The sequence below is a fragment of the Cyprinus carpio genome, chromosome B7, assembly GCF_018340385.1.
Source record: "Cyprinus carpio isolate SPL01 chromosome B7, ASM1834038v1, whole genome shotgun sequence".
NCBI lineage: Eukaryota > Metazoa > Chordata > Actinopteri > Cypriniformes > Cyprinidae > Cyprinus > Cyprinus carpio.
Window position 1 is genome coordinate 43,091,880 of NC_056603.1, and position 27,557 is coordinate 43,119,436.

Consider the following 27,557-nt stretch of genomic DNA (forward strand, 5'->3'; position numbering starts at 1 on the left):
AGCAGCCAGGCTGTCCTTGCAAATTTAAACTGCCAACTTTTTATAGAACACACCACAGACATCATTGTAGGCTACTGTTCGGAAGACAGTCCTCATCCTCCTAAATGCGCAGCACACCTCTGAATATTTGGGTGAACTGTTCTGGAACGGTTTAAATACAACTTAACCACTGAGTCTAGTTGTTGTGCTCTTTTGGAAGACCAAACAAAGTAATTTTCTCTTTTGCACAAATGAAACACAGCGTCTACACACAATGGCGCCGGGCGGCAACAGAGAGAATAAAAAGTTACGCCTTCGTTTCTTTGCGTGAACAATGTTGGGCGGCGTTATGCAAATCGTTCCACACAGTGACGGGCGGCGTTATGCAAATCGTTAGAACGAGCCGTTTTAGTGGTGTTGTGGTTGACTCTTAACTTTTATTACGAATATCTCTTTGGATTTGAGGACTTTAGTCTTTGCAACTTTACATAGATCTTTTTGCCAGCCACGAGCTTTGTCACACCCAAAGATGAAAGGAAAATTGAAATCGCCACTGATATGACCCCTTTGATACACTGATAGATGTATGACCTAAAACAACCCACTCACCGAGGCATTTTCCGCAAGTTCCCAAACAGCTGTGATGGCATACAACAACCGATGTATAAACCATTGCCAGATCGACATTCATCAGTTTTTGTCAGGATAAAACTGAACGCCACTTTTAGGCACCACTTCTGGACATTTAACTATATGAAACTGCCAAGGATGCACAACCTATTATTTTTTCCGAATATCCCTCGTCCACAAGTACATTTTTCCTGTGGTCCTGGATTGTATGTTTGACTGCACAAATCCACAAGTACATTTTTCCTGTTTTATTGGTTTGTTTGTTTTTGTTCATTGTGCTTTTAAATGTTTTTATTGTGGTTCAAGAAGAGTTTTAATATGGCTTTGGATTTTTGTTTTTTGGTTTTTTTGAGTTTTTTTATTGCTTAAGTGTTGGTCTTGTGCTTACACAAAGCTTCCTCAGAGTGTTTCCTGTTCTGTTTCGCAGAAGAATGTCAGTCATATGGGTTTCCATTATGATTTTTGTGGGAACTATCCCTTTAAGACGATGATAGCAGACGTGCCACACATCGCGCCCAGCGCGTGCGAGAGATGCGAGAGCAGGATTAGCAGAGAGCGTTGCCCATTCTTGATGGATAGTGCTTGAGCATGACAAGTCGTTTGCGGCGAATAATAAAAGCGACTGGTTTGTGTTGTGAGAATGCCGGGGCTGTCATCCTATTGCCAACGTACCCTAGAAGGTTTGCCTTATCCTCCTCTTTCAAGTTGAATATAACTTGTCAGACGGCTTGAACAACACTAAACAAATAAGAAACGGCATGCCACTTGTATTTAGAATTTCGAAAAGCTAGTGTTTGTCCTCTGCATGCTCATAATCTGGCGAGGCAGATTTCGGGTGATATAACGTATTATGGTTTGAACACTGGGCTTTTGATTTCTCTCGAGGCACCACAGCGTCATCGGCCTGCTGGTGGCAGTCGCGTTTAGCTTTTCACCTGAACAGCGACGGGCGTGGCCAGAATGAAAAAGTATGATTCCTGCAAGCTATAGTTGTCTGGTTCTGCCCACCACTCTTTATCACTCTCCTTTGTCCTGTCAGCGGCGAATACCTGCAGCGGTGGAAAGCAGGCCCGCACCGCCTCGCCGCCGAATGAGAGTCTCTCTTGGGATTTTTAATGCTAATTCTGGTTTGATAAGTGTTTGTGTGAAATACTGGGGGATTTTGTGGCTGACTTCTTTCAGCTTCTCTGCAAAGCATGTTTATGAAACGTACAAAAACAGGCTGCAGGCTGGCGCTGAGCGTGCAGTGAAGTCCATTGCATTCATACTTTGATATAGAGAGCTGCGCTGACTTCACTGTTGAATCTCAGCCTCAGGACAGTGCGAGATGCTTTGATTTTTGCAAAACAGCACAGCAGGAGTTTTCATTCTCTGTTCAGACTGCAGGAACTCTACGTCAAGTATGTGACGCAAAACACTTCGCATGTCGTGCACCTCGTTGCGTTTTTAAAAATGTGCGTTGTCAAAGTTCTCTTTTGGTTCGCTACTGTCATGAAGGGAGAAATTGGCTGAAAGAGAAAAAATATATAAAAGTGCTCAGTTGTGAACGGAAGCAAAACAGGGCTGTTTGTCAAGACCGAAGCAGCAGCTGTGACAGAACTTCAGTATCCCCTTCCCTGCTGAAATCCTATTTACGTCGCATAAACCTGTTTCCAAGTACCGTTTGGTCTCATGAACCTGGTGGCTATGAGAACAACTGAGCTGTGTTTGGAAGAACTAAACGATCAAGATCGATGCGTCCATTCCATCAAATGAATCTTTGTCTATGAATTGGACATTGCTGCAATTTTATTGAACACCCAAATAGAGATCAAGCGTTTTCAGTGATTTCATCAATTTAAATTCCTCACACCAAATGCTTGTATGAAATCAGGAAGATTGCAGCATAGCACACAAATGGGATGGAGCACATATATACAACAGCTTTTGTTTCAGTTGTCCTTTTTCACTTTTCAATCATACTTCTAAACTCAAAAGACCTCAGTTGAATTCTGTGGTGTGTGTTATTGCCTGATAATCCTCACTTGTCAGCATATGTGTGGATTATTTTTCTGGTTTAACTGTGTGTGCATGTGTGTTTTTGTCTTTGTTTAGAGCTGGAGGTGGCGAGGATGAGCACAGATGGAAATCTTCCCGATCTGAAGTTTCCACAGACGGGAGGCCAGGGAAACGCCATCCACCTGTCAGCCAACACCCTCTAACAAACCAGCGTACACGGCAGAAACGGGTTTTGGGCGAGGGGGAAACAGTACAGACAGGGGTCATGATACGGCCATACTGTATGTAATGCTAGCTGAAACTTAAATCAACTAGATAAAATAAAAACTCTTTGCCAGCACAAAATTTTCCTTTTATGCTGGTCATTTCCTTTTAGTGAAGTAGTTTAGAAGTACTAAAATAACTACAAGCGAAAGTAAAATAATAATAATAATAATAATATATAATAATATAATAATAATATCCTAATAATAATAATAATCTGTTAACAGTGAACGTTCATATTAATGTAAACTAGTTGCCCAATGCATTATTTATCATTTGCCTTTTGAAGTACATAATAACTATAAAACAAAATAAAATATTTGAGAAAGAAAAAAAGAATTATTTCAACTAGTTGGCAAGGCAACATTTTGTCTGTTCGTTTAGTTAATTGAAAAAAAGCTAAAATAACTAAAACTAAAACTAAAAACTAAAATCAAGTATTTTAGTATATCATTTTAACTGCTTGTAAAGGCGAGTTCTTATGTTTAAGTTTAAGTTTAAGTAGTAAAAATCAGCATAACTAAATAAAGTAAAACTACAAATCAAATCCTAAAAACTACCCTGCAACTGAAAATACCTAAACTAAACTGAATTGACCTTATTTTATTTAAACTAGTTGCCAAGGCAGCATTTCTCCTTTTCCTTTAATTTAAGTTAAGTTAACTAAAATGTATGAAAACTATACTGGAATTTATATTTTAAAAAAAAAATGCCACAACAAAATGTAAAATTTTAACTAAAATTAAAACGAAGAAAAAAAATATGTATTAAACAAAATCTAATTCGAAATATTAACACAAACTATACTAGTACATCAGTGATACTAAAATAACGCTGAAAGCCACTTCCATTCTCTGAAACTCTTGATATCAACATCCTACTTGGCAAAACAAAATAGATGGAAAGTAAAGATCCTCCAAACTTATTCCCATTTTGTCAACTGGTTTCCTGTTTTTCTTCCTGTGAACAAACACTTGTTACAAACAGCCCAGCACCAATAGTCACAAAAAAATAGTTGTGTGTTCTTGTGAGTCAGTGATTCAGATGTGACAGGGAGGCAGCGGTGGGGTGATTTTTCATTATATTTTCACGGAAAAAAAGCAAGTGAGACGCAAAAAATAACGAGCAGAACTGTGGCTCTGTCAAAGGAGGCAGTAAAGCGCTAATGACATTTCAATAGAGCTGAATCAAATCGACTCTGCGGTTAGATTTTTTTTCCCTCCCTTTTTCTCGCTCACTCTGAACCTTTGTGGCTCTCAGTAAATGCTGCCGAGAGGAACAAAGCATTATGGGTGTTATGTATTCATTACGTGATCTACCCGAATCCCATCTAATCAAAGCTCAACATTAGCTCAAAGTTCATTGCTCTTTTCCTCTAATATAACGGCTGAAACAGGGGCTTCGATCAGCTGGAGATGGAGTCTGCTCGCGCTCTATGATGTGCTAATGAAGAGTATTTAGTGAACTCTAAAGAAACGTGTGGCTGAACCCCGGTATGCCCCATCAGACCATGTTCAACAGCAGATTTAACCAGTTTTCCTTTGTTATACTGTCACTTTGGCTTTGTAAAGGTTTAAGCAGGTGGCTGATCTCCCAAACAAGCTCCCGAAATTAACTTTTCCATTAAGGGCTAATATTTGCCCACTTAAAGTTATTTCCAGGAGGATTTTTATAAGGGCAAACATAAAATCCAATAAAATCCATCTTTGCACTTCAGAAGTGGCACATAAACTGCATATGAAGAATCATTTTTAATAAAAACCTGTTATATTTTTTTTATATTATTTGTTTATTTTTATATTATATATTTATTGTGTTATAAAATATTTCTATTTAAAATAATGATGTTTGTTTAAACTTTCTATTCATCAAAGGATCCTGAAAAATATCACGTATCATGATTTCCACAAAAATATTGGACAGAATTTCTGTTTTTAAAGTCGATAATAATCAGAAATGTTTCTTGAGCAGCAAATTAGCATCTTAGAATGATTTTTGAAGATCATGTGACACTGAAGACTGGAGTAATGATGCTGGAAATTCAGCTTTGATCACAACAATAAATTATATTTTAGCAGATATTCACATAGAAAACAGCTATTTGAAATAGTTATAATTTTTACAATTTTTCATCAATTTTTTATACTTTTTGATCAAATAAATTCAGCCTTGGTGAGCAGAAGAGACTTAAAAAAAAAAAAAAAAAAACATTAAAAAATCTAAACACTCCCAACGGTTTGATGCAGCTCAGAGATACCATGAGTGCGTTTACACTACAATTACATGAATAATGTTATAAGAGGCATGCTTTAAAATAGCATTTTTAGTATAGAAATATGAAATTTACTTTTAAACATAAAACAAGTGACTGTTATAATAAGTAAGTCATTGAATCATTGACTCACCTGATTCGTTCAAAAACAGATTCATTCAGTAACAAAACACATTGTGCAACGGTTCTGTTGTGGCTTTGTTTGGAGCTGTTTTTGCTTGTGAAATAGAACAAAAACAGACAATATTGTGCCTCTCTGCATATTTCTCAGATTTGGTGGCATTTTTGCCCCAAGCGTCCGATAATGATTGACCAACTTATTTGATTCCCTCAAATGTGAGTCTTTTTTTCAGCTCCTGTTGAGTAGCCAAATACTTCTGAACTAAAACAACTGAACTTTGTCATAATAATGCTGAATAAATTCATAAAGAAACTAACAGCCGCTCTGTCTTTCAGGGGAAATCCGGATGGCGTTCGTCCTGTACAAGCATCTGGGTTCGTATCTGTCCACTGAAAATGCCAGCATGAAGTTCAGCAGCGAGACGTTGAACACAAACTACTCTGTCATCGTCAACTCTCCCGTTATAACGGCGGCCATCAACAAAGACAGTAACAAAGTCTACCTGTCTGACCCCGTCATATTTACTGTGCAACATATTCAGGTACGGAGCCGAAAGGTTTGTGCTGCATTCACTGAGAGATTTGTTGTCAGAATAAAACATCATTTTTCGGAGGAAATCCCTTGGAATAATCATGCGGGTTTAACAGTGGGTTTCTCAGTCACACCACCAGCATTTATGCCTGAATTATGTTTCTCCAAGCATTTTAATGAAACACACCCAGAAAATCACACACACACACACACACACAATCCACACAAACTCTGCCTCGGCCGTGATTAGACAGGTTAGGAATCTGTGAGTCCACTAATACTCTACTGAGTATTAGTAGACTGCTAGGTTAGGGTTAGGGTTAGTTAAATAAGTGGCAAAGTTACTTACAGTCAGTAAAATCAAAATAAAGTGTTAACAGATATAAAGCAGACAGTCTACTAATGTTGTACACTAGTTGACATATAGTTGCAAAGTTAATTAGAGTTAGTAGAATAGCTGAAGTTATATTTAATAAACAGAACAATATTGTGCATTGATGTGGACATTAATATAACTATCATTAGAGTTATCTTTTTAGAGTTATCATTATCGGAGTGAACAGACTTTTACCCTGGTAAAAAGTACTCTTAAGCATTAGAAGTAATACGCTTTGAAAGAATACATTTAATACTTTAGTATTTTGAGATGCTTCATGTGCATGTTAACTGCAATTAAATTAAATTTTATTATAGTTTAAATCTATTCTAAAAACAATTAGCTCAACCTTACCCAGCTTCAGTAGGACTTCTGATGTGTAATTTCATTATTACTTTTATTGTCTTATGGTTAAAATGGCTCATCCAATTTTATTGTTATCATCCTTCCTGCAATGTCATGATTGAGAAAAAAAAAAAAAGTTCTGTTTGTTAAAATCTGCCAATTCCCTCGCCACCAGCATTTATGCTTGAATTATTTTTCTCCAAGCACTTTATTGAAATGCACCCAAAAATGTACGCACTCACAGAATCTCTGCCTCCAGGCTCAATTAGAGCTGGAAACGTGGTTTCCTGTTTGTGTGTGTTGGATTCGCTCACGGGAGAAAGATATCGGCAAATCCACAAGGAATCTGCAGATTTCCACAGAATACCAGCAGCCAGCCGCCCGGAGTGTCTGTTTGTTATAGATTTTGGCTAATTTGATAAAGCTTTAGCCACCAGGTTCCTGAGTTTAAATCCATTCCTGAGAATTCAGGGTTTTTTTTTTTGGTCTCCAAAATGCATAAAAACATTATGTCTGGGTTGAATATTGTAGTTTAGAGGTCACAGTATGGAATGGAGCCTAGAATGATTAGTTTGATGAATTTATTCTAAATTATTCTGTATTTGCTTACCCTTGTGAAAAAAGAACTGCACTTTTATTAGTGGAAATAATATTCTAATTATAATAATAAAAATAAAAATGTAATATATATATATAAACTTGCATGTAAACTGATTGTGATGTTCATTCATGTTCATATCATTGAGATACTATTATAGTTTTTAGAAGCAATTTTGTATTTTTTAATTTTATAGTTTCTGTGTCATTTTAATTTTAAAGTTTTAGTAATTTTGTTGAGTGTTTTTTTGTCATTTTTTTCGTAACTGTGTCTATAGTTTTTTATTTAATGTATATTTTGTATAAATCATTATTTTTTTAATTAAATTATTAATTGTATAAATAACTTTATATATGTATAGTTTGTAATACTTGTATTTATTTGTTATTTTTAATAATTAATATTATTGTATTTTTATAGTTTTTATTATTTTCTTATTATTTTAATCATTTTTTTTTTCAGTTGCAACTAGCTTTTTTATGTTTTATTTCATTTAATGTTTAATTTCAAGTAACCTTTTTGTTGTTGTATTTGTTTGTTTTCAGACACATAATTGCATGTTAATTGCAATTAAATGGAATTTATTATAGCTGAAATGTGCATTACATGCAATTACAGAAGCTGAACTCTAGAGTGTATTTACCCACTTAAGTACATCTTCATGTGTAATTTCATAATGACTTCTATTGTCTTTGCAATGTTGGTAAAATTGCCAGTCATCCAATTTAGTCTTTGTCATCCATCCTGCAGTTTCATGATCAGTAATAATGAGTTCTGCTGGTTAAACTCTTTTTGCCAGTGTTTTGCTGAAGGTTTTGGACCCTGAGTGTAACTCTTATTCTCGCTTATGTTGTGTGTTTTGCTGCTTTCCTCTCTGATGCAGTTTGTTCTTCCTCGTCTTCCAGCAGTCTGAGGAGAATTTCAACCCCAACTGTTCATTCTGGAGCTACTCGAAGCGCAGTATGACGGGCTTCTGGTCGACGCAGGACTGCCGGCTGCTGGGAACCAACCGAACGCACACCACCTGCTCCTGCACACACCTCACCAACTTCGCTGTGCTCATGGCTCACGTGGATGTGAAGGTAGAGACACCGCAAACACATCTGTCCCAGATACAAACATCAGACTATTCATCTGTCAGCGCGTGGAAACGCTGCATGCCGATCACAGCAGAAATTGTGTACACATCCGTTTTTGCGCTCGCTTCAGTGCAACAATTTACACATTGCATGTTTCACAAATGAACAACAGTGTTATGAACACACCCAAATATGTAAATATATCTTATTAATGTGTTTCTTGTGAATTGGCATGGTGACAACCAGCAATCCACTCTACAAAAACGTAAATGCTAACACTTGAAGCTATTATGAAATAACCATAACCAAAGTTAAAATGCATTATAATATATACGTAATCTGAAATTGGTTGATTATAATGTTTTTTAATGCATTATGCTAAAAGTGTAAAAATGAATAAATAAGTGTTGTAACAAATTATAATACACGGTCTAATTAATGCATTAAAAATATTTTTATAATGCATTATGTAAAAGCTTCTGAAAATAACTGAAATAAAATAAATTTTAAGAATTTTAAGGCAATATTTCTCATTTCAATTTAGTTAAACTTGATGTACTAAAATACTGAAATAACTAAAATAAAAATGTATATAAAAATACCTGTAGTATGTAACTATAATTACTTAAATTACAAAAATGTACAACAAATTACTAAAGTGTTTTACTAAAATTAAAATGAAGACTGAAAGTAGAAAAATAACTGACATAAACTGAAATCTAATAGTATCTCAGTGGTACTGCAATAACACTATATGATGTAAATGTTTGGAGGTGCAGAATGTGCTCTGAAGAAATCAGAAGACTGACGTGCGGTGTGTTTGTGTGAGGCAGGTGGATGTGGAGCAGATCTCTGTGGAGACTGTTTATTGTTTGCTGATGACTTCAGGCTGTGAGGTGCATTGTGGGAGATCAGCGGGTGGGCGGTCTTTATCTCTCCATATGATCCATGATCAACGCTGTTTCCCAGCTGAGCGACTTAATACACGCAGAATAAACACGCATACGCTGGTGTGTTTCCATTGCTACTGTTGCTTTGAGTTGGTTTTGTGTGTTTTTTAAAGGCCAACATGATGAGGAGCTCGACTCCTGCTGAGTTTTTGTGAGTCGCTGCCATGCACTCTTTTCAGCTGCTCACCTATTAGTGCTATTTGACTGTTTTTGTGTTGTTGTTTCTCTACTGAAGTCCATTGTTGTGTCAGCGTGATCGAGCGCAGGGTTTTTTCTCCGTCTGGCAGACGTGGGGTCGCATGGGATGGAGCCTCAGCCAGGCGCATTTAGTCTAAAAGCTTCATTTACATTTTCCATTCAGAGCTGAGTTCAGCTTTACCTGGAGAGAAATAGAAGAACAATTGGAGTGAAAAACGGTGAAAAATGAGGGGGAGAAAATAAATTTTGATGGATGAAAGAAAGGCCCTGTGGAGTGCCGTTGACAGCCGAGGGAGAGGAGTAGATCGCTGACAGACGTTTTGATTAGCAAGTGAGAAAGGAAAACTGTGGGTCTCCTTCAGGTCCTGCTGTTTAAAATAAAATCTTGCCACTCAGATTTCGTTTATACTGTGCGAGTCATGTCCGGAAGTAGAGGTCAAGAATGGTGAGGATTGGAGACACATTTGAGGCTGTGACACGCCCACCACTGAATTGGACATGCCCATAAACACACTCACATTTGAGCATGAACACCAGTGTTGTTATCGATAACTAAAACTATTACAACATTATTAATAATGGGAACAAACCTGCTGTAAAATATCAGATGATCAGATGAAAACCTCAACAATTTTACGCTAAAATAAAATAAACTGAAAAACTATATTTCCTGAATTTAAAACTAAACAAAAGTAAATTGAAGATAAACAGAAATATTTCAAATTAACAAAAAACTAAAGATATTGACAAAAAGCTGAAGTTGACAAATTAAATAGAAAACTTAAAAGCTGTTATTAATTACAATATTAATAAACATTCTAATATTTTAGAAATAATAATAAAATAAGCATGCACAGTCATCAGGAATAGACACATCCACATTATGTGTAGCCACACCCATCACTCATTTGGCCACACCCCATCATCTGTTAGTTACATTCACTACACACTTGAGCACATCCACCGTGGGCCGAGTCACACCCACATCAGACATGGAAACCCCTACGGCTTAGCCACACCCACTGTACATATTGGGATTGTTGGTGTGTCTTTTGTAGTTCAAGCTTGAAAGACTAATTTCAAGGACTAATTCTAAATACTACAGAAATGTTGCCTTGGCTACTAACTGAATTAAAATAAGTTTGTGTTAAAATGACTAAAACTGAAAACTTTTTGAAAACCTCAACTAAAATAGGAACAAACTAATCTTGTAAAAAATGTATTGTTAAAATGTTTGTTACAGTGGCAAACATGGGAATGTACAAAAATGGATAGGTACAGGTGCATCTCAATAAATTAGAATGTTGTGGAAAAGTTATTTCAGTAATTCAACTCAAATTGTGAAACTCGTGTATTAAATAAATTCAGTGCACACAGACTGAAGTAGTTTAAGTCTTTGGTTCTTTTAATTGTGATGATTTTGGCTCACATTTAACAAAAAAAACACCAATTCACTCTCTCAACAAATTAGAATACGTCATAAGACCAATAAAAAAAGTGCATTTTTAGTGAACTGTTGGCCTTCTGGAAAGTATGTTTATTTACTGTACATGTACTCAATACTTGGTAGGGGCTCCTTTTGCTTTAATAACTGCCTCAATTCGGCGTGGCATGAAGGTGATCAGTTTGTGGCACTGCTGAGGTGGTATGGAAGTCCAGGTTTCTTTGACAGTGGCCTTCAGCTCATCTGCATTGTTTGGTCTCTTGTTTCTCCATTTTCCTCTTGACAATACCTCATAGATTCTCTCTGGGGTTCAGGTCTGGTGAGTTTGCTGGCCAGTCAAGCACACCAACACCACGGTCATTTAACCAACTTTTGGTGCTTTTGGCAGTGTGGGCAGGTGCCAAATCCTGCTGGAAAATGAAATCAGCATCTTCAAAAAGCTGGTCAGCAGAATGAAGCATGAAGTGCTCCAAACTTTCTTGGTAAACGGGTGCAGTTACTTTGGTTTTCAAAAAACACAATGGAGCAACACCAGCAGATGACATTGCACCCCAAATCATCACAGACTGTGGAAACTTAACACTGGACTTCAAGCAACTTGGGCTATGAGCTTTTCCATCCTTCCTCCAGACTCTAGGACCTTGGTTTCCAAATGAAATTCAAAACTTGGTCTCATCTGAAAAGAGGACTTTGGACCACTGGGCAAGAGTTCTTCTTCTCCTTAGCCCAGGTCAGAGGCCTCTGATGTTGTCTGTGGTTCAGGAGTGGCTTAACAAGAAGAATACGACAACTGTAGCCAAATTCCTTGACACGTCTGTGTGTGGTGGCTCTTGATGCCTTGACCCCAGCCTCAGTCCATTCCTTGTGAAGTTCACTCAGATTCTTGAATCGATTTTGCTTGACAATCCTCATAAGGTCACAGTTCTCTCAGTTTGTTGTGCATCTTTTTCTTCCACACTTTTTCCTTTCACTCAACGTTCTGTTAACATGCTTGGATACAGCACTCTGTGAACAGCCAGCTTCTGTGGCAATGAATGTTTGTGGCTTACCCTCGTTGTGAAGGGTGTCAATGATTGTCTTCTGGACAACTGTCAGATCAGCAGTCTTCCCCATGATTGTGTAGCCTAGTGCAGTGGTTCCCAACCTTTTTTCCTTGGGGCCCCCCTATGTACATATTTAACAATCCATATTAGTGCTGGGAAAAAATTAATCGCATCCAAAATAAAAGTTTGTGTTTGCATAATATATATGTGTGTACTGTGTATAATTATTTTGTATATATAAATACACACATATGCATGTATATATTTAATATTTTTATTTATTTATATATAAATTATTTATATTTATATATAATATAAATTATGTATAAATGTATATACAGTATATACATGCAAAAAAAATTAAATTAATACATAATATTTATATACAAAATAATTATACACAGTTCACACACATATATTATGCAAACACAAACTTTTATTTTGGATGCGATTAATTTTTTCCCAGCACTAATATATATATATATATATATAAAAAGGGGTGTAACGGTTCACAAAATTCACGGTTCGGTTCGATACGATACACTTGTGTCACGGTACGGTTCGGTACGTTTTTGATACAGCAAATAGAAAGAAATGGCAGAGAAATTTCCTTGATTTATTTTTTTTATATTAAAACTAACATAATAAAGTGTGATATTTTTTACTTTGAGTAATTCTGGAGCTATAATTGATTCTTCTTATAAGCATATAAAACAAAACAGCTTCTTGGAAAAAATGAAATATTGTAGTAGTTATAAACCAAGGTTTATTTTATTTCAGATTAACATTTGAGGGCAGCAATTGTATTCATAATGTCAAAATAAAACTGACGTAATGTTACTTGAAGGCATTATAGCCTACTATTCCTGCCAAACTTTCATGGTTGCAGTTAGTGTTACTACAGTAAATCCATGGTGAATGTTGCAGATCTGGACACTGGATAGTTCATTCGTGGCACAATGTTTCTTCCTGGTTTCCACGCGCTGTTTGATCCGTTAATAACAGAGAAATGTGAATGTTTCTCTCTAGATCTCGCAGCGATGTTATTACTTCTGTGGCAAATTCAAATGCTTTCTTTACTGGATCTCTTAATAGCGCTGTGTAGTAACAGCGTCGCATGATCACGATTGGCTCGCGCTGCTCTGGTCCAAACTGATAAACGCTCCGTCAATATGGGATCAGAATCCCGCCAAATGTATTGCAGTCATAGATCGAAAAATAATAAGCATAAATAAAACATTTAAAAACACATGTAAAATAATAACGCACAAAACTGAAAAACCAATGCAATTCAATTTTTTTAAATAACAAACAACGCGGTCATGGATCGAAAAATAATAAGCGTGAATCAAAAATGTAAACATATTTAAAATTATATTGCACAAAACTGAAACATGAATTCAAAATTTTCCAAAATCGCAAACAAAATCAGGTTTCCTGCTCATATGTTATTTTTTTGTGTGCTTGTGGTCTTTTCCCCTTTGCTCTTGTTTCCACGTTCTGCGCTTGCGTTTCTAAATGTTGCGGTTAGAGTTTCATGTAAATCAGGGCGGGCTTCAGAGTCACCATTGGGCCACAAGTTCTAGATTGACAGCTGCTCCTCTAGCCAATCAGTCCAAGGGGGAGTTGACGTCACTCCAATGCGACTCGTGGCTGCTGTGGCAGGTGTGTGAAGCTGGATAATCAGCGTCAGCAGGCAAAGCCTGGACGATCTCAGGTAATTAGCCAGAAATATTTTGTTAATGGGTGACAGAAACATTCCCTTTGTGTGTTATTATATTTTCTGCAAGCTCTGTGTAGTCCGATATGTAGCCCGCTAACACGTGTCTTGTTAGTTTGGTTTAGTGAGCAATATTATATTTTAGGCAGTAGGGCTGCACTATAAATCGCACGCGATATTTGATGCGCAGCTTGTTAGTAAAGTCGGTTCTGTAATCAGCGGTAAATCTCCATCACCTGCGCACTTTCATGGAGCAGCATTTACTACACAGAGCCGTTATGCTGCTCCATGTGAAAGCGCGCAGGTGATGGAGAATTACCGCTGATTACAGAATCGGAATGCAAATACAGTATTTTATGTGTTATATTTGTGGTTGTAGCTAGAAGGGATACAGCTACAGGAAACCAACATTAAATAATTTTTTCTACCAATTAGATTGTGTTTTTTATTAAAGTTAACACCTACCCCAACCCCAAACCTACCCTTACAGTAATGCATATACATTAAAAATCATTGTTTAGCACGAGAAAAAGGACGCGATATTGATGTGCGTAAACCCTGGTAGGAAATGTCAGGACACCGCCTTTACTGACAAGACGCGCATTAAATATCGCGTGCAATTTATCGTGCAGCCCTACAGTGCCTAAAATATTGCTTACTAAACCAAACTAACAAGACACCTGTTAACGAGCTAGATATCGGCCTAGTCGGACTACACAGAGCTTGCAGAAAATATCATAACACACAAAGGGAATGTTTCTGTCACCCATTAACAAAATATTTATGGCTAATTACCTGAGATCGTCCGGGATTTGCCTTCTGACACTGGTTATCCATTCTCACACTAGATCTTCACACTGTTAATCACGGGATTGGGACGGCACAGGAAAAAATGTCAGCGGGAGTGGGCGGGACCGGGAATCGTAATAACACTTTGATCCCCAACTTTGTACACAAATATAGCCTACCTTTAAAATAAACTATAAACTGTAGGCTTATATTTTAACTTTGAACTCAATTCTACTTCCCCTGTGTCTTTATGTTCTCCTCCTGTCTGCTTTGGTGTGGCTGGTTCAGTGAATGACCTGCGCGTGAAGGACAGATTGTTAATGGCTGGTCTATGTGGTAATAGAGTAGCCTACATCGGGCAGGACATCCAAAAGCCCAGCTATCATTCATAGACCTCAAATATAGCTTTTCATCTAAAAGATGTATGTAGTCATAACTTTACATGGCCGCTCAATCTAATGTTAACCCACAGAAATGTGCGCTATTGAAGTGTGTGCGCAAACTGAACAGCAGCGCTCTCACAGCAGGACAGATGGAGGCACCGGTGCTCTCACTGGCTCTTAAAATACTCCGTAATCTTTGGTCATACAGATAAAAGTAATAAATCTTTCGAATCCGTATACGTTCATTTGTGTGCAGTAAGGATGAGAACGAAACGTGCTTCTGTAAAATAATTAAAGCAAACGATGTGGTTTTTGTCGTCTCGGTCATGTGAACTTGAGCGAGAAACTTCGAAACTCTGTGTATGAAAAATAAATCTATAGACAGAGAAATGTCTACTCTCAAATGAAAAAATAAAAAATAAAATAGAAAAACGTGTGTGTTAGCATGGATGTTTTAGATTAAATTTAATGTGTGTGCAATGCACAATGTGCATTAAGATGGCTTTCAGTTCAATGAAATAACTACAAAAAAAACTACATTTTGAATTTTTATTTAACTAAAGTGGGCATGCTGTGATCTGTACTGTATTTTATTTTTATTTTTTTGTGACAGATTCCGGCCAAAAAGAAATACAACATAGTGGGAGGGAACGCCCTCTACTTCACACACCTGCCACATCAGTCCAAGGGGGAGTTGACGTCACTCCGATGCGACTCGTGGCTGCTGTGGCAGGTGTGTGAAGTAGAGGGTGACACGGGAGTGGATTTTCAAATCTCTCCCGTCCCACTCCCGCAGAAAAAAAGATCCCATCCCGTCCCAATCACACAAAAAAACTGGGGGGGAAAATCCCTTCCCGTTTCAATCCCGGAAGAATGACTCACGTTCCCTCCCACTATGTTGTATTTCTTTTTTGGCCGGAATCTGTCACAAAAAAATAAAAATAAAATACAGTACAGATCACAGCATGCCCACTGTAGTTAAATAAAAATTCAAAATGTAGTTTTTTTGTTATTTCATTGAACTGAAAGCCATCTTAATGCACATTGTGCATTGCACACACATTAAATTTAATGTAAAACATCAATGGTGTGGATTTTGTATTTTATTTTATTTTTTATTTTTTTCATTTGAGCGTAGACATTTCACTGTCTATAGATTTATTTTTCATACACAGAGTTTCGAAGTTTCTCGCTCAAGTTCACATGACCGAGACGACAGAAACCACATCGTTTGCTTTAATTATTTTACAGAAGCACGTTTCGTTGTTATTCTGAGTGCACACAAATGAACGTATACGGATTCGAAAGATTTATTACTTTTATCTGTATGACCAAAGATTACAGAGTATTTTAAGAGCCAGTGAGAGCACCGGTGCCTCCATCTGTCCTGCTGTGAGCGCGCTGCTGTTCAGTTTGCGCACACACTTCAATAGCGCACATTTCTGTGGGTTAACATTAGATTGAGCGGTCATGTAAAGTTGTGACTACATACATCTTTTAGATGAAAAGCTATATTTGAGGTCTATGAATGATAGCTGGGCTTTTGGATGTCCTGCCCGATGTAGGCTACTGTATTACCACATAGACCAGCCATTAACGGTCTGTCCTTCACGCGCAGGTCATTCACTGACCCAGCCACACCAAAGCAGACAGGAGGAGAACATAAAGACACAGGGGAAGTAGAATTGAGTTCAAAGTTAAAATATAAGCCTACAGTTTATAGTTTATTTTAAAGGTAGGCTATATTTGTGTACAAAGTTGGGGATCAAAGTGTTATTACGATTCCCGGTCCCGCCCACTCCCGCTGACATTTTTTCCTGTGCCGTCCCAATCCCGTGATTAACAGTGTGAAGATCTAGTGTGAGAATGGATAACCAGTGTCAGAAGGCAAATCCCGGACGATCTCAGGTAATTAGCCATAAATATTTTGTTAATGGGTGACAGAAACATTCACTTTGTGTGTTATGATATTTTCTGCAAGCTCTGTGTAGTCCGACTAGGCCGATATCTAGCTCGTTAACAGGTGTCTTGTTATTTTGGTTTAGTAAGCAATACTTTATATTTTAGGCACTGTAGGGCTGCACGATAAATTGCACGCGATATTTATTGCGCGTCTTGTCAGTAAAGGCGGTGGTCCTGACATTTCCTACCAGGGTTTACGCACATCAATATCGCGTCCTTTTTCTCGTGCTAAACAATGATTTTTAATGTATCTGCATTACTGTAAGGGTAGGTTTGGGGTTGGGGTAGGTGTTAACTTTAATAAAAACACAATCTAATTGGTAGAAAAAAAAATTAATGTTGGTTTCCTGTAGCTGTATCCCTTCTAGCTACAACCACAAATATAACACATAAAATACTGTATTTGCATTCCGGTTCTGTAATCAGCGGTAATTCTCCATCACCTGCGCGCTTTCACATGGAGCAGCATAACGGCTCTGTGTAGTAAATGCTGCTCCATGAAAGTGCGCAGGTGATGGAGATTTAACGCTGATTAAAGAACCGGCTTTACTGACAAGCTGCGCATCAAATATCGCGTGCGATTTATAGTGCAGCCCTACTGCCTAAAATATAAAGTATTGCTCACTAAACCAAACTAACAAGACACGTGTTAGCGGGCTACATATCGGACTACACAGAGCTTGCAGAAAATATCATAACACACAAAGGGAATGTTTCTGTCACCCATTAACAAAATATTTATGGCTGATTACCTGAGATCGTCCAGGCTTTGCCTGCTGACGCTGATTATCCAGCTTCACACACCTGCCACAGCAGCCACGAGTCGCATTGGAGTGACGTCAACTCCCCCTTGGACTGATTGGCTAGAGGAGCAGCTGTCAATCTAGAACTTGTGGCCCAATGGTGACGCTGAAGCCCGCCCTGATTTACATGAAACTCTAACTGCAACATTTAGAACCGCAAGCGCAGAATGTGGAAACAAGAGCCAAGGGGAAAAGACCACAAGCACACAAAAAAATAACATATGAGCAGGAAACCTGATTTTGTTTGCGATTTGGAAAATTTTGAATTCATGTTTCAGTTTTGTGCAATATAATTTTAAATGTGTTTACATTTTTGATTCACGCTTATTATTTTTTGATCCATGACCGCGTTGTTTGTTATTTAAAAAAAAAATTGCATTTGTTTTTCAGTTTTGTGCGTCATTATTTTACATGTGTTTTTAAATGTTTTATTTATGCTTATTATTTTTCGATCTATGACTGCAATACATTTGGCGGGATTCTGATCCCATACGTCAACCACACAATAACGAGCAGTTTCGTTCCGCTTGCAATATGTTTGCCATTTGATGTTGGGCACTGTTGTGGTCGCGCCGGCGTCTCTTACATTATGAGCGCGCTTGCAACGCGCAACGCACCTACATTTGAAATTACGAAATTGTAATTGAAATCGGCATTGTTAGCATTGTTAGCATATGATTTTTTAAAAACTTTAAAAAATATTTTTATATTAAAATTATTAGTAGAACATTTTATGCATCTTTATTCACCTCAAAGCATATCCGCTCCTGCGCCCCCCCTGTGAACTCTGGCGCGGACCCCAGGTTGGGAACCAATGGCCTAGTGAACCAAACTGAGAGACTATTTTGAAGGCTTTGGAAACCTTTGCAGGTGTTTTGAGTTGATTAGCTGATTGGCATGTCACCATATTCTAATTTGTTGAAATGGTGAATTGGTGGGTTTTTGTTAAATGTGAGCCAAATTCATCACAATTAAAATAGATAAAAGGTCTTAAGCTACTTCAGTCTGTGTTCTGTGTGTTTTTTTTTTATTTAATACACAAGTTTTACAATTTGAGTTGAATTACTGAAATAATTTAACTTTTCCACTGCATTCTTATTTATTGAGATGCACCTGTAGATAGATAGATAGATAGATAGATAGATAGATAGATAGATAGATAGATAGATAGATAGATAGATAGATAGATATCATTGCTGCACATTTTGGCACACTACTTGAACTGCCAAACTGCATTGTAAAGGGGAAAAAAGTTAAGAATTGGAAATGTTGAAAAAAAGTGGAAATACTAAAATTACTAAAAGGAAAAGGAAAACTAATTAAAGCTAAATAGAAATACTTGAAATCAACAAAAGCTATAAAAGGAGAATAATAAGGAGAAAAGCATGTAACAGGATTACTTAAATGTAAACTAAAATTAAAATTAACTAATTTTGAAATTGCATTTCACTTGATTTTTTTTTTTTTGTTGCCAAAATGAAGATATTGTACTGCAGAACTTTAAGCCACACCCATTTCAGATATGACCACACCAATTTAGGCTCAACCACACCCACATAAGTGTACGGCCTCATAGATGTGATTCATTTACTGTCCATGCATCATTTTCACTCTCCGACCATTGAGGAAGGAGAGCGAGGTTTGCAGGTCGATCCTCACAGGTGAGTGTTGTGTTGTTGCCATGGCTGCGGTGGCAGCAGCCACATTAATGGACACATCGAGAGCTGGAATGATGCTGAGTCTGTGGACAATGTCAGAGAATCGTCATCCATCAATCTTAAATGAGGCTGCTGGTCGCCATGGTTACCTCACGCTCTCATCGTAGAGGTGTGTGTGTGAAATGCGACAGAATTACAGCTCGTTAGGATGAGGAAATGAGGACTGATTGAATACTGATAGTGGAATGTGTTCATGTTTACTGCTCCGAAGGCCTTTGTGAATGACTGAAATCATTCATCACATTCACTCTCACCTCAACTAAAGCAAACTTAACATTCCTCATGCTGCTTCTACTATCATTCACACATGATAGAAGCTGTGCTGTTTAGATGTACATTACTGTTCAAAAGTTTGAAGTTGGTAAGATTTAAATATTTTTGAAAAAAAAAAAAGTCTCTTCTGCTCACCAAGGCTGAATTTATTTGATCAAAAATACAATAAAAAACAGTAATATTGTGAAATATTATTACAATTTAAAATAGCTGTTTTTTATGTGAATGTCCGTTAAATTCATTTTTAGAAGAATCATTTTATATTTATATACTGAATATGATATTTTGAAACATGTCTCTGTAAAACATGTAATTGTAGTGTAAATGCATTCATGCCATCTCTGAGCTCCATTAATTTATTATTTAATGAGATTAACATTATTAATTTTTTTTGACAGAAGTTTCTTATGCTCACCAAGTCTGTTTTTAATTAAAATACAGTAAAAACTGAAATATTGTGGAATATTATTACAATTGGGAAGTTGTGGCCTAATAGTTAGAGAGTTTGACTCCTAACCCTAAGATTGTGGGTTTGAGCCTCGGGCCGGCAATACCACGACTGAGGTGCCCTTGAGCAAGGCACCGAACCCTCAACTGCTCCCCGGGCGCCGCAGCATAAATGATGCCCACTGCTCCGGGTGTGTGTTCACAGTGTGTGTGTGTTCACTGCTGTGTGTGTGTGCAGTTTGAATGGGTTAAATGCAGAGCACGAATTCTGAGTATGGGTCACAATACTTGGCTGTATGTCACGTCACACTTTCACTTTCAATTTAAAATAACAGCTTTTTAGTAAAATGTAATTTATTCTTGTGATCAAAGCTGAATTTTCCACATCATTACTCCAGCCTTCAGTGTCACATGATCCTTCAGAAATCAGAAATCAAAAAGATGCTGATTTGCTGCTCAAGAAACATTTCTGATTATTATCAATGTTGAAAACAGTTGTACTGCTGAATATTTTTGTAGTTACCGTGATAGATTTTATTTTTCAAGAATGAATAGAAAATAGCAGCATTTATTATATACAGTACAGGTCAAAAGTTTGGTCAGTAATTTTTTCTGTGAGCTTTGCATCACAGAAATAAATGATAATTTAAAGTATAATAAATTTAAAAACAATTATTTTAAATTGTAATAATATTTCACAATATTACTGTTTTTTTTCTGTATTTTTGATCAAATAAATGCAGGCTTGATGAGCAGAAGAGACTTCTTTCAAAAACATTAAAAATAGTAATGTTTCCAAACTTTTGACCTGTACTGTATATATAGTAAAACTATAAATGTCTTTACTGACACTTATCAATTTAATGAAGCCTAAAAAAAATTATAATAATCTTACTGACTCTAAACTTATGAATGGTTTAAATAAATGTAATATCTGTATTATTTATGAACTTTGAACAGTGGCTAAAATTAACATTTTCCATTTACATTTAATCATTTAGCAGACGCTTTTATCCAAAGCGACTTACAAATGAGAACAATAGAAGCAATCAGACCAGCAAGAGAACAACAACAGTCTACAAGTGCCATGACAAGTCTCAGTTAGTCTAGCACAGAACACAAAGCCGTTTTTTTTTTTTTTTTTTTCAAGAATAGATTAGAAAAGAAAAGGTAAGTGCTAGTATTAGTTGGTCAAGTGTTGGCGAAAAAGATGAGTCTTTAGATGTTTTTTGAAAATGAGTAAAGACTCAGCTGTTCGAATTGAGATCGGGAGGTCATTCCACCAGCTGGGAGCAGTCCAGGAAAAGGTCAGTGAGAGTGATTTTGAACATCTTTGGGATGGCACCACAAGACGTCGTTCACTTGCAGAGTGCAAACTTCTGGAGGGCACATAAGTTTGAACTAGTGAGTTTAGGTATATTGGTGCTGTGCCAGTGGTCGTCTTGTAGGCAAGCATCAGTAGCTTGAATTTGACACGAGCAGCTGCTGGTAGCCAGTGTAACCTGATGAGGAGAGGAGTAACATGAGCTGTTTTTGTCTCATTGAAGACAACCCTCGCTGCTGCATTCTGGATCAGTTGTAGAGGCTTGATAGAACATGCAGGAAGGACCGCCAGGAGAGCATTACAATAGTCCAGTCTGGAGAGAACAAGAGCTTGGACAAGAAGTCCAATATTAAACTAAAAGTGTTAGTATTTAGTATCAGTAATAGTTGGTAGGCTATTAGTGATCTCAGCATGAACAACTTACTATAGATTAAAACACTTCTCTGTAAGACTGAAGTGATCTCATTCATTCATTTCATTCATTTCTCTGAAGTGTTTTCTCTGTGTAAAACATTTTCTACTGCCACTTGAGTACACATTAAAACGTTTAAACCTTGTGAACCGTAAGTGCGTTTGGTAACACATATATATTAAAAGCTGATAAACTGCTGCTGGTGATTGTTGAAGATTTAACTGGTTCATTGAAACAAAATGCTCAAATGACGTGATTTGTAATAATTTCTCAGCACTAGACTGTGGCGTGCGTGTGTGTGCGTACGCGTGCATGCAATTCAAAAGATTGTTTCCTGATTATTAATCTGTCTCTCTATGAGAGCTGAGCTATATATAACAAATATTTATTAGATAAGTTATTGTTTTGTTAGTTCAGTGTCAACTGAATAATTTCTTATTTATGTTTTGTAAATACTCCCACAGCACAAATCTTCTCACTTCTTGTTTTAATATATTTTTGATTTAAACTTCTGCAAAATGCTGATATCATACACAAATCATTGATTTTACACTGCCCGCTTCAGTGAATCACTTCAATACTCTGATTCAGTGATTCATTTGCATCAGCTCTCAAAAATGGTCATGTAACTCTCCATGTGGCATTTTCTTAATCAAAATGATTTAGTAAATACATGTATTATTACTGAATATATTGTTATATTGATGCATATGAATAAAAATGATTAAATATTGTCATTCCTTATTAACGAGAGAGAGAGAGAGAGCGAGAGCAAAACAGTCCTTAAGCAACAGCATAGTGCACAGGCACCTATTAAATCCATTCATTTTCTGGTTCTTCTGCTCTTGAGTCTATGGAAGGCAAGTTATGAAATTTGGCACACTGATAGAAGACAGTCTCAACATTAACCATAGCACATTTGGAGTCTCTAACTCAAACTCTCTAGCGCCACCAACAGTCCAAATGATTGCACTCATGTTTATGCTAATAACATTTGAACCATACGGGCTAGAAACTAAATTATCTTTTCTTTTGATTTCTTGGCTCAAGAGAACTCAATATCAAAACCAGATCCTCTTCAGACCATGGCATGAAAAAAAAGTGATGGAATTGATTAAGAAAACTGTTCTTGAAAAACATGTGAATGATTTCGACGAAGATCTTGCCAAAGTGGACATGAGGCTATATCTCCAAAACGCTTTAGCGTATTAAAACCAAAATTATATATAACCTTATACTTATAATAACCATGACCTGAGGCTAACTGCACAGTTTTGCCACAGTGCCACCTAGTGGTCTGGAGATATGAAAAATGGACATAACTTCTGAATGTTTTGGCCAAAAATCACATAACTAGTCTCTATAGATTGGGTACAACATACAAGTTGAACAATGTCACTGGGGTGGTACCTTTCACTAAGATGCACACTTTAGGTGCCAATATGCACTCTTTAGGAGTAAATACGGTACAAAGGTGTGCTTTTTTTCCCCAGTGACAGCTTATGTACCTTCTTTATTTTTCTAAGAGTGCATGCACACGCGTGTGAGTGTGTGTTTATAGACACATAAATTTACTTGAGCTCAGCGTTGACTCTATAAAGTCTGAGACTCGCTGTGGATTCTGCTGAGCAGGCTTGAGGTGTTGATTTACTTTCAGCACTGACACACACACACACACACACACACACACACACACACACACACACACACACACATATATGAAAGTGACGTGACATTCAGCCAAGTGAATTTGTGCTCTGCATTTAACCCATCCGAAGTGCACACACACAGAGCAGTGAACACACACACACTGTGAACACACACCCGGAGCAGTGGGCAGCCATTTATGCTGCGGCGCCCGGGGAGCAGTTGGGGTTCAGTGCTTTGCTCAAGGGCACCTAAGTCGTGGTATTGAGGGTGGAGAGAGCGCTGTACATTCACTCCCCCCACCATACAATTCCTGCCGGCCCGAGACTCGAACTCACAACCCTTCGATTGGGAGTCCGACTCTCTAACCATTAGGCCACGACTTCCCCAAAAGTCGTGGCCTTTTGGGGAATGTAGAGGAGATATAGCGCTCAAGGGTGAGTGGGCCTCAGGAAGAGTGATGTGTTATGTGCTCAACGGCCCTCCGGGGCTCAAACACACACACACACACACACACACACACACACACACACACACACACACACACACACACACACACACACACACACACACACACATATATAAGCTGTGTACTGTTACCTATGCAGCGCTCATAAATATTCATGTGCTGTTTTCTTCAGAAGTGCTGACATCCGGTCTTCCAGACTCAAAGTCTTCTGGGATGCGTCCTATATCAGCTGTGCTCTACTCCCCTGGCTGTGTAGCCTCCGTAGGGATCCTACAGAGGGAGTACAGTGGGAATCGGTGATGGTCTTGGCGAGATCTGAGAGCGATAATAAATCAAACCCCCTGTCACCCGCGCTTAACAGAAGATACACAATAGATGCGTCAAGTGGGTTGTGTAGGGTTATTATCAGTGCTGGAAGTAGTTTGTGGCTTTTCAGTAAAATATACTCTTTATTAAAAGTAATTAATTACACCAGGTAATTAATTACCTACTGAGCAAAGGTTCATTATCAGAATAGCTCCATGGCACTGTTTCTTTTAGTTTGTGTTTGTTTGATGGTTGGTTGCTTGACTGTTTGATGAGTCCCTAGAACAATAAATAAATAATTTAAAATATATATTAATATATTTGAAATTCAAAATTTTAAAATGATAATAATAATTAAAATTAAATTAATTAAATGATATATTTACTTATAATGAATAATATTTATTTATGGCTGGGTACATTGAACAATAAATAAATCAAACATACAATTAAAAATTATCAAATTTTATTTAAAAAAATATAAATCATAATATCTGGGTCTCTAGAATATAGAATGCATAATAAATACATAAATTAATACAGAAATTAATAGTTAATTTTAAAAATATAAATAATAATTTAATAATGATTTATTTAATGATGTATAAATAAATACTTTAAAAATATATAATTGTTACATATATTTAAAAATACAAAATTTTTTAATGTTATTTATTTATTAATATTTAAAAACATATGTAGTTTTGATTGACCAATTGATTGGTTGATTAATTGGGCCCCTGAAACAAACAATCAATCAAAAAAGTTCACTTTGGCATATACAGTAGAATAAAAACGTGATATGTGTCACCATCAAACCCTCGGGGAACATGAGCAGTTTGGCAGTTTTGGCAAAGCACCATCTTCTGAATAAGAAATCATGCAGCAAAAAAAAAAAAAAAAAAAAAAAAAAAAAAAAAAACTAGTTCTAACTTTGTAAATTCTTCTCTGATAATCATGACTGTGCTCTCTTCAGATGCCTGCGGTCATGTCGAGTACAATGATACCCATCTTTCCAGAGTCAGCTATCTGAAATTTTATTGGAAACTTTCCTTTTGAAACTCCTACATCTTCCATCATCTTTGGCTCAGATATTCTTGACACCATGCCAATAAAAAGATACTAACATTTTGATACATCAGACCAACAAAACTGACAATGAGGACAGCAAACAGGATGAGAAGCTGAAGTTTGGTGATGCTTTTGCTTATCCATTTGGGTGGAATCACATCCTGCACCGCAAAAAATAATTCTCTCATTAGTATTTTCATAGTTTTCCAGTGAAAATATGTAAATGGTTCTTTTAAAACCAGATTAATTTATTTGAGAAGCAAACTCAAGCAAATTTGAAGTAACTGTGTAAAATATTAAGACTTGTTTTCAGAAAATATATCTTGAAGCAATTTTCTTCATTTTTTTGGTTTATACCCAACTGCAATTTGTATTCCTGTTAACTCATGCATTAAAGAAAACTTGTAAGGTTTAGGCTTTTTGCCCCAAAAATAAGTAGAGAAAAGTAAAAGTAAATAAATGAATAAACATAATATATTTATGCAGAAGTGTTAATAAATTTATTAATGATTAATTTATTAATATTTTTTTGCAATCCATACATACATATTTTCCTATGTATAATAATACATAATTTCCTGGAGAATAAGACACAAATACTGTTATTTAATTTAATTTAATTTAATTTAATTTAATTTTATTTTATTAATTTAATTTAATTTAATTTAATATTTTATTTTATTTTATTTTATTTTATTTTATTTTATTTTATTTTATTTTATTTTATTTTATTTTATTTTATTTTTAAAATTTACATATTGTGGATATCCTTGAAATTGTGCACTACTCACCCTGGTGTAAGCACCTCAAATCGCTGCTCTGAAGTTCTCTCGGACTTTGATGATGGGGCTGTTTATCTGTAATTGCTGCTTGCAGCGATGTTTTGATATCCAGTTGTAATATTTCTGTTCAGATGGATGTGAAAGTGTTCTGATCTGTGTCTCTCTCTCCCTGCAGAGAGCAGGCCCGGTTAATGGTCTGCTGCTGGACATCATCACGTGGGTGGGGATCCTGCTGTCTCTGGTCTGTCTGCTCGTCTGCATCTTCACCTTCTGCTTCTTCCGCGGCCTGCAGAGCGACAGGAACACCATCCACAAGAACCTGTGCATCTCGCTCTTCATCGCTGAAACACTCTTCCTCACTGGCATCAACCGCACGGACCAGCCCGTACGACACACACACACACATCATCTTTTCAGTGTTGTTTTAGTAACATGAATAACTACAGTATATTATATTATATTATAGTTTTTATTGATATTTTGAATTTGGTTTTATTTTTGTTTTCCATTTTCATTTCAAATTTGGTTTAAGTTTCAGTGATTTTAATGTAGAGTGATTTTGTTATATGCTTTTGTCATTTTTATTTAGTGTTTTTAATGTGTTTGTAGAATTGTTATTCATTTTATACTTCATTTTTAGTGTTAGCTACCACATAGTATCTAACTACCACATAGTAGCTAACACATAGTTTACCACATAATTTATCATAATTTAGTTTCATTTTTTAAGCATAAATAACTAAATAATAGCATAAATAAGCATAATTTTGTAAAATGTATGCTTGCCAGTGGGGTAGGAAATATAGACATAATTTAAAATACACATTCACTGAGAACAAATCTTATCTTGCACAATTTTGCTTCTCAAGTAAATTTAGTTTTAACAATGTTTAGATATTTTTACTGATAAAGAATATGATTTTTGCACTTGATCTGCCGTGTGATGTAGTTTTAAACATCCTACTCTTTTGACGTACTGCTTTTTCCGTGCTGTGCAGCTGGAAAGATCATGTGTTCGGACACGGGATGTTTTAAATGGCTGACTGCATGAATTTATTAGTTCATGAGAGGGTGAAATAGCACAAGTGTGTGTGTCATAAAGATTTAATGAGAGAGCATTCAGTGTGTGTGACTCTAATGCAGAACATCATGCATGATTCATAATCTTTAAACCCTCTTATTTCATATTTTTCAATTATCTGAGCAGGTTTGTGAGGTTGCAGAACTGCATCCATTAATGTCCACCTAACGAGAGCATTTGTGTGCGTCTTTCAGATCGCCTGCGCCGTCTTCGCGGCTCTGCTGCATTTCTTCTTCCTGTCTGCGTTCACATGGATGTTTCTGGAAGGCGTTCAGCTCTACATTATGCTGGTTGAGGTGTTTGAGAGCGAGCATTCGCGCAGGAGGTATTTCTACCTGGCTGGATACGGCATTCCTGCGCTCATCGTGGCCGTTTCTGCCGCAGTGGATTACCACAGTTACGGGACGGACAGAGTGTGAGTCTCTCTCTCTCTCTCTCTCTCTCTCTCTCTCTCTCTCTCTCTGTCTCTCTCAATTTTTTATTTTTTTTTCAATTCAATATGTGCTTTATTGGCATGACAATTGTTACAATGTATTGCCAAA

At 36.7% G+C, this 27,557-nt stretch overlaps 1 protein-coding gene across 1 annotated transcript in view; it reads left to right on the forward strand.

The window, feature by feature from the left end:
* LOC109080050 (adhesion G protein-coupled receptor L3-like) overlaps positions 1-27,557 on the forward strand; it is a 288,219-nt gene that overhangs the window by 226,291 nt on the left and 34,371 nt on the right. The window contains exons 20-23 of the mRNA XM_042726857.1: positions 5,584-5,805; positions 8,020-8,196; positions 26,110-26,319; positions 27,210-27,430. Of these exons, the coding sequence (XP_042582791.1) occupies positions 5,584-5,805; positions 8,020-8,196; positions 26,110-26,319; positions 27,210-27,430 (830 nt within the window). The remainder of the gene's footprint in view (positions 1-5,583; positions 5,806-8,019; positions 8,197-26,109; positions 26,320-27,209; positions 27,431-27,557) is intronic.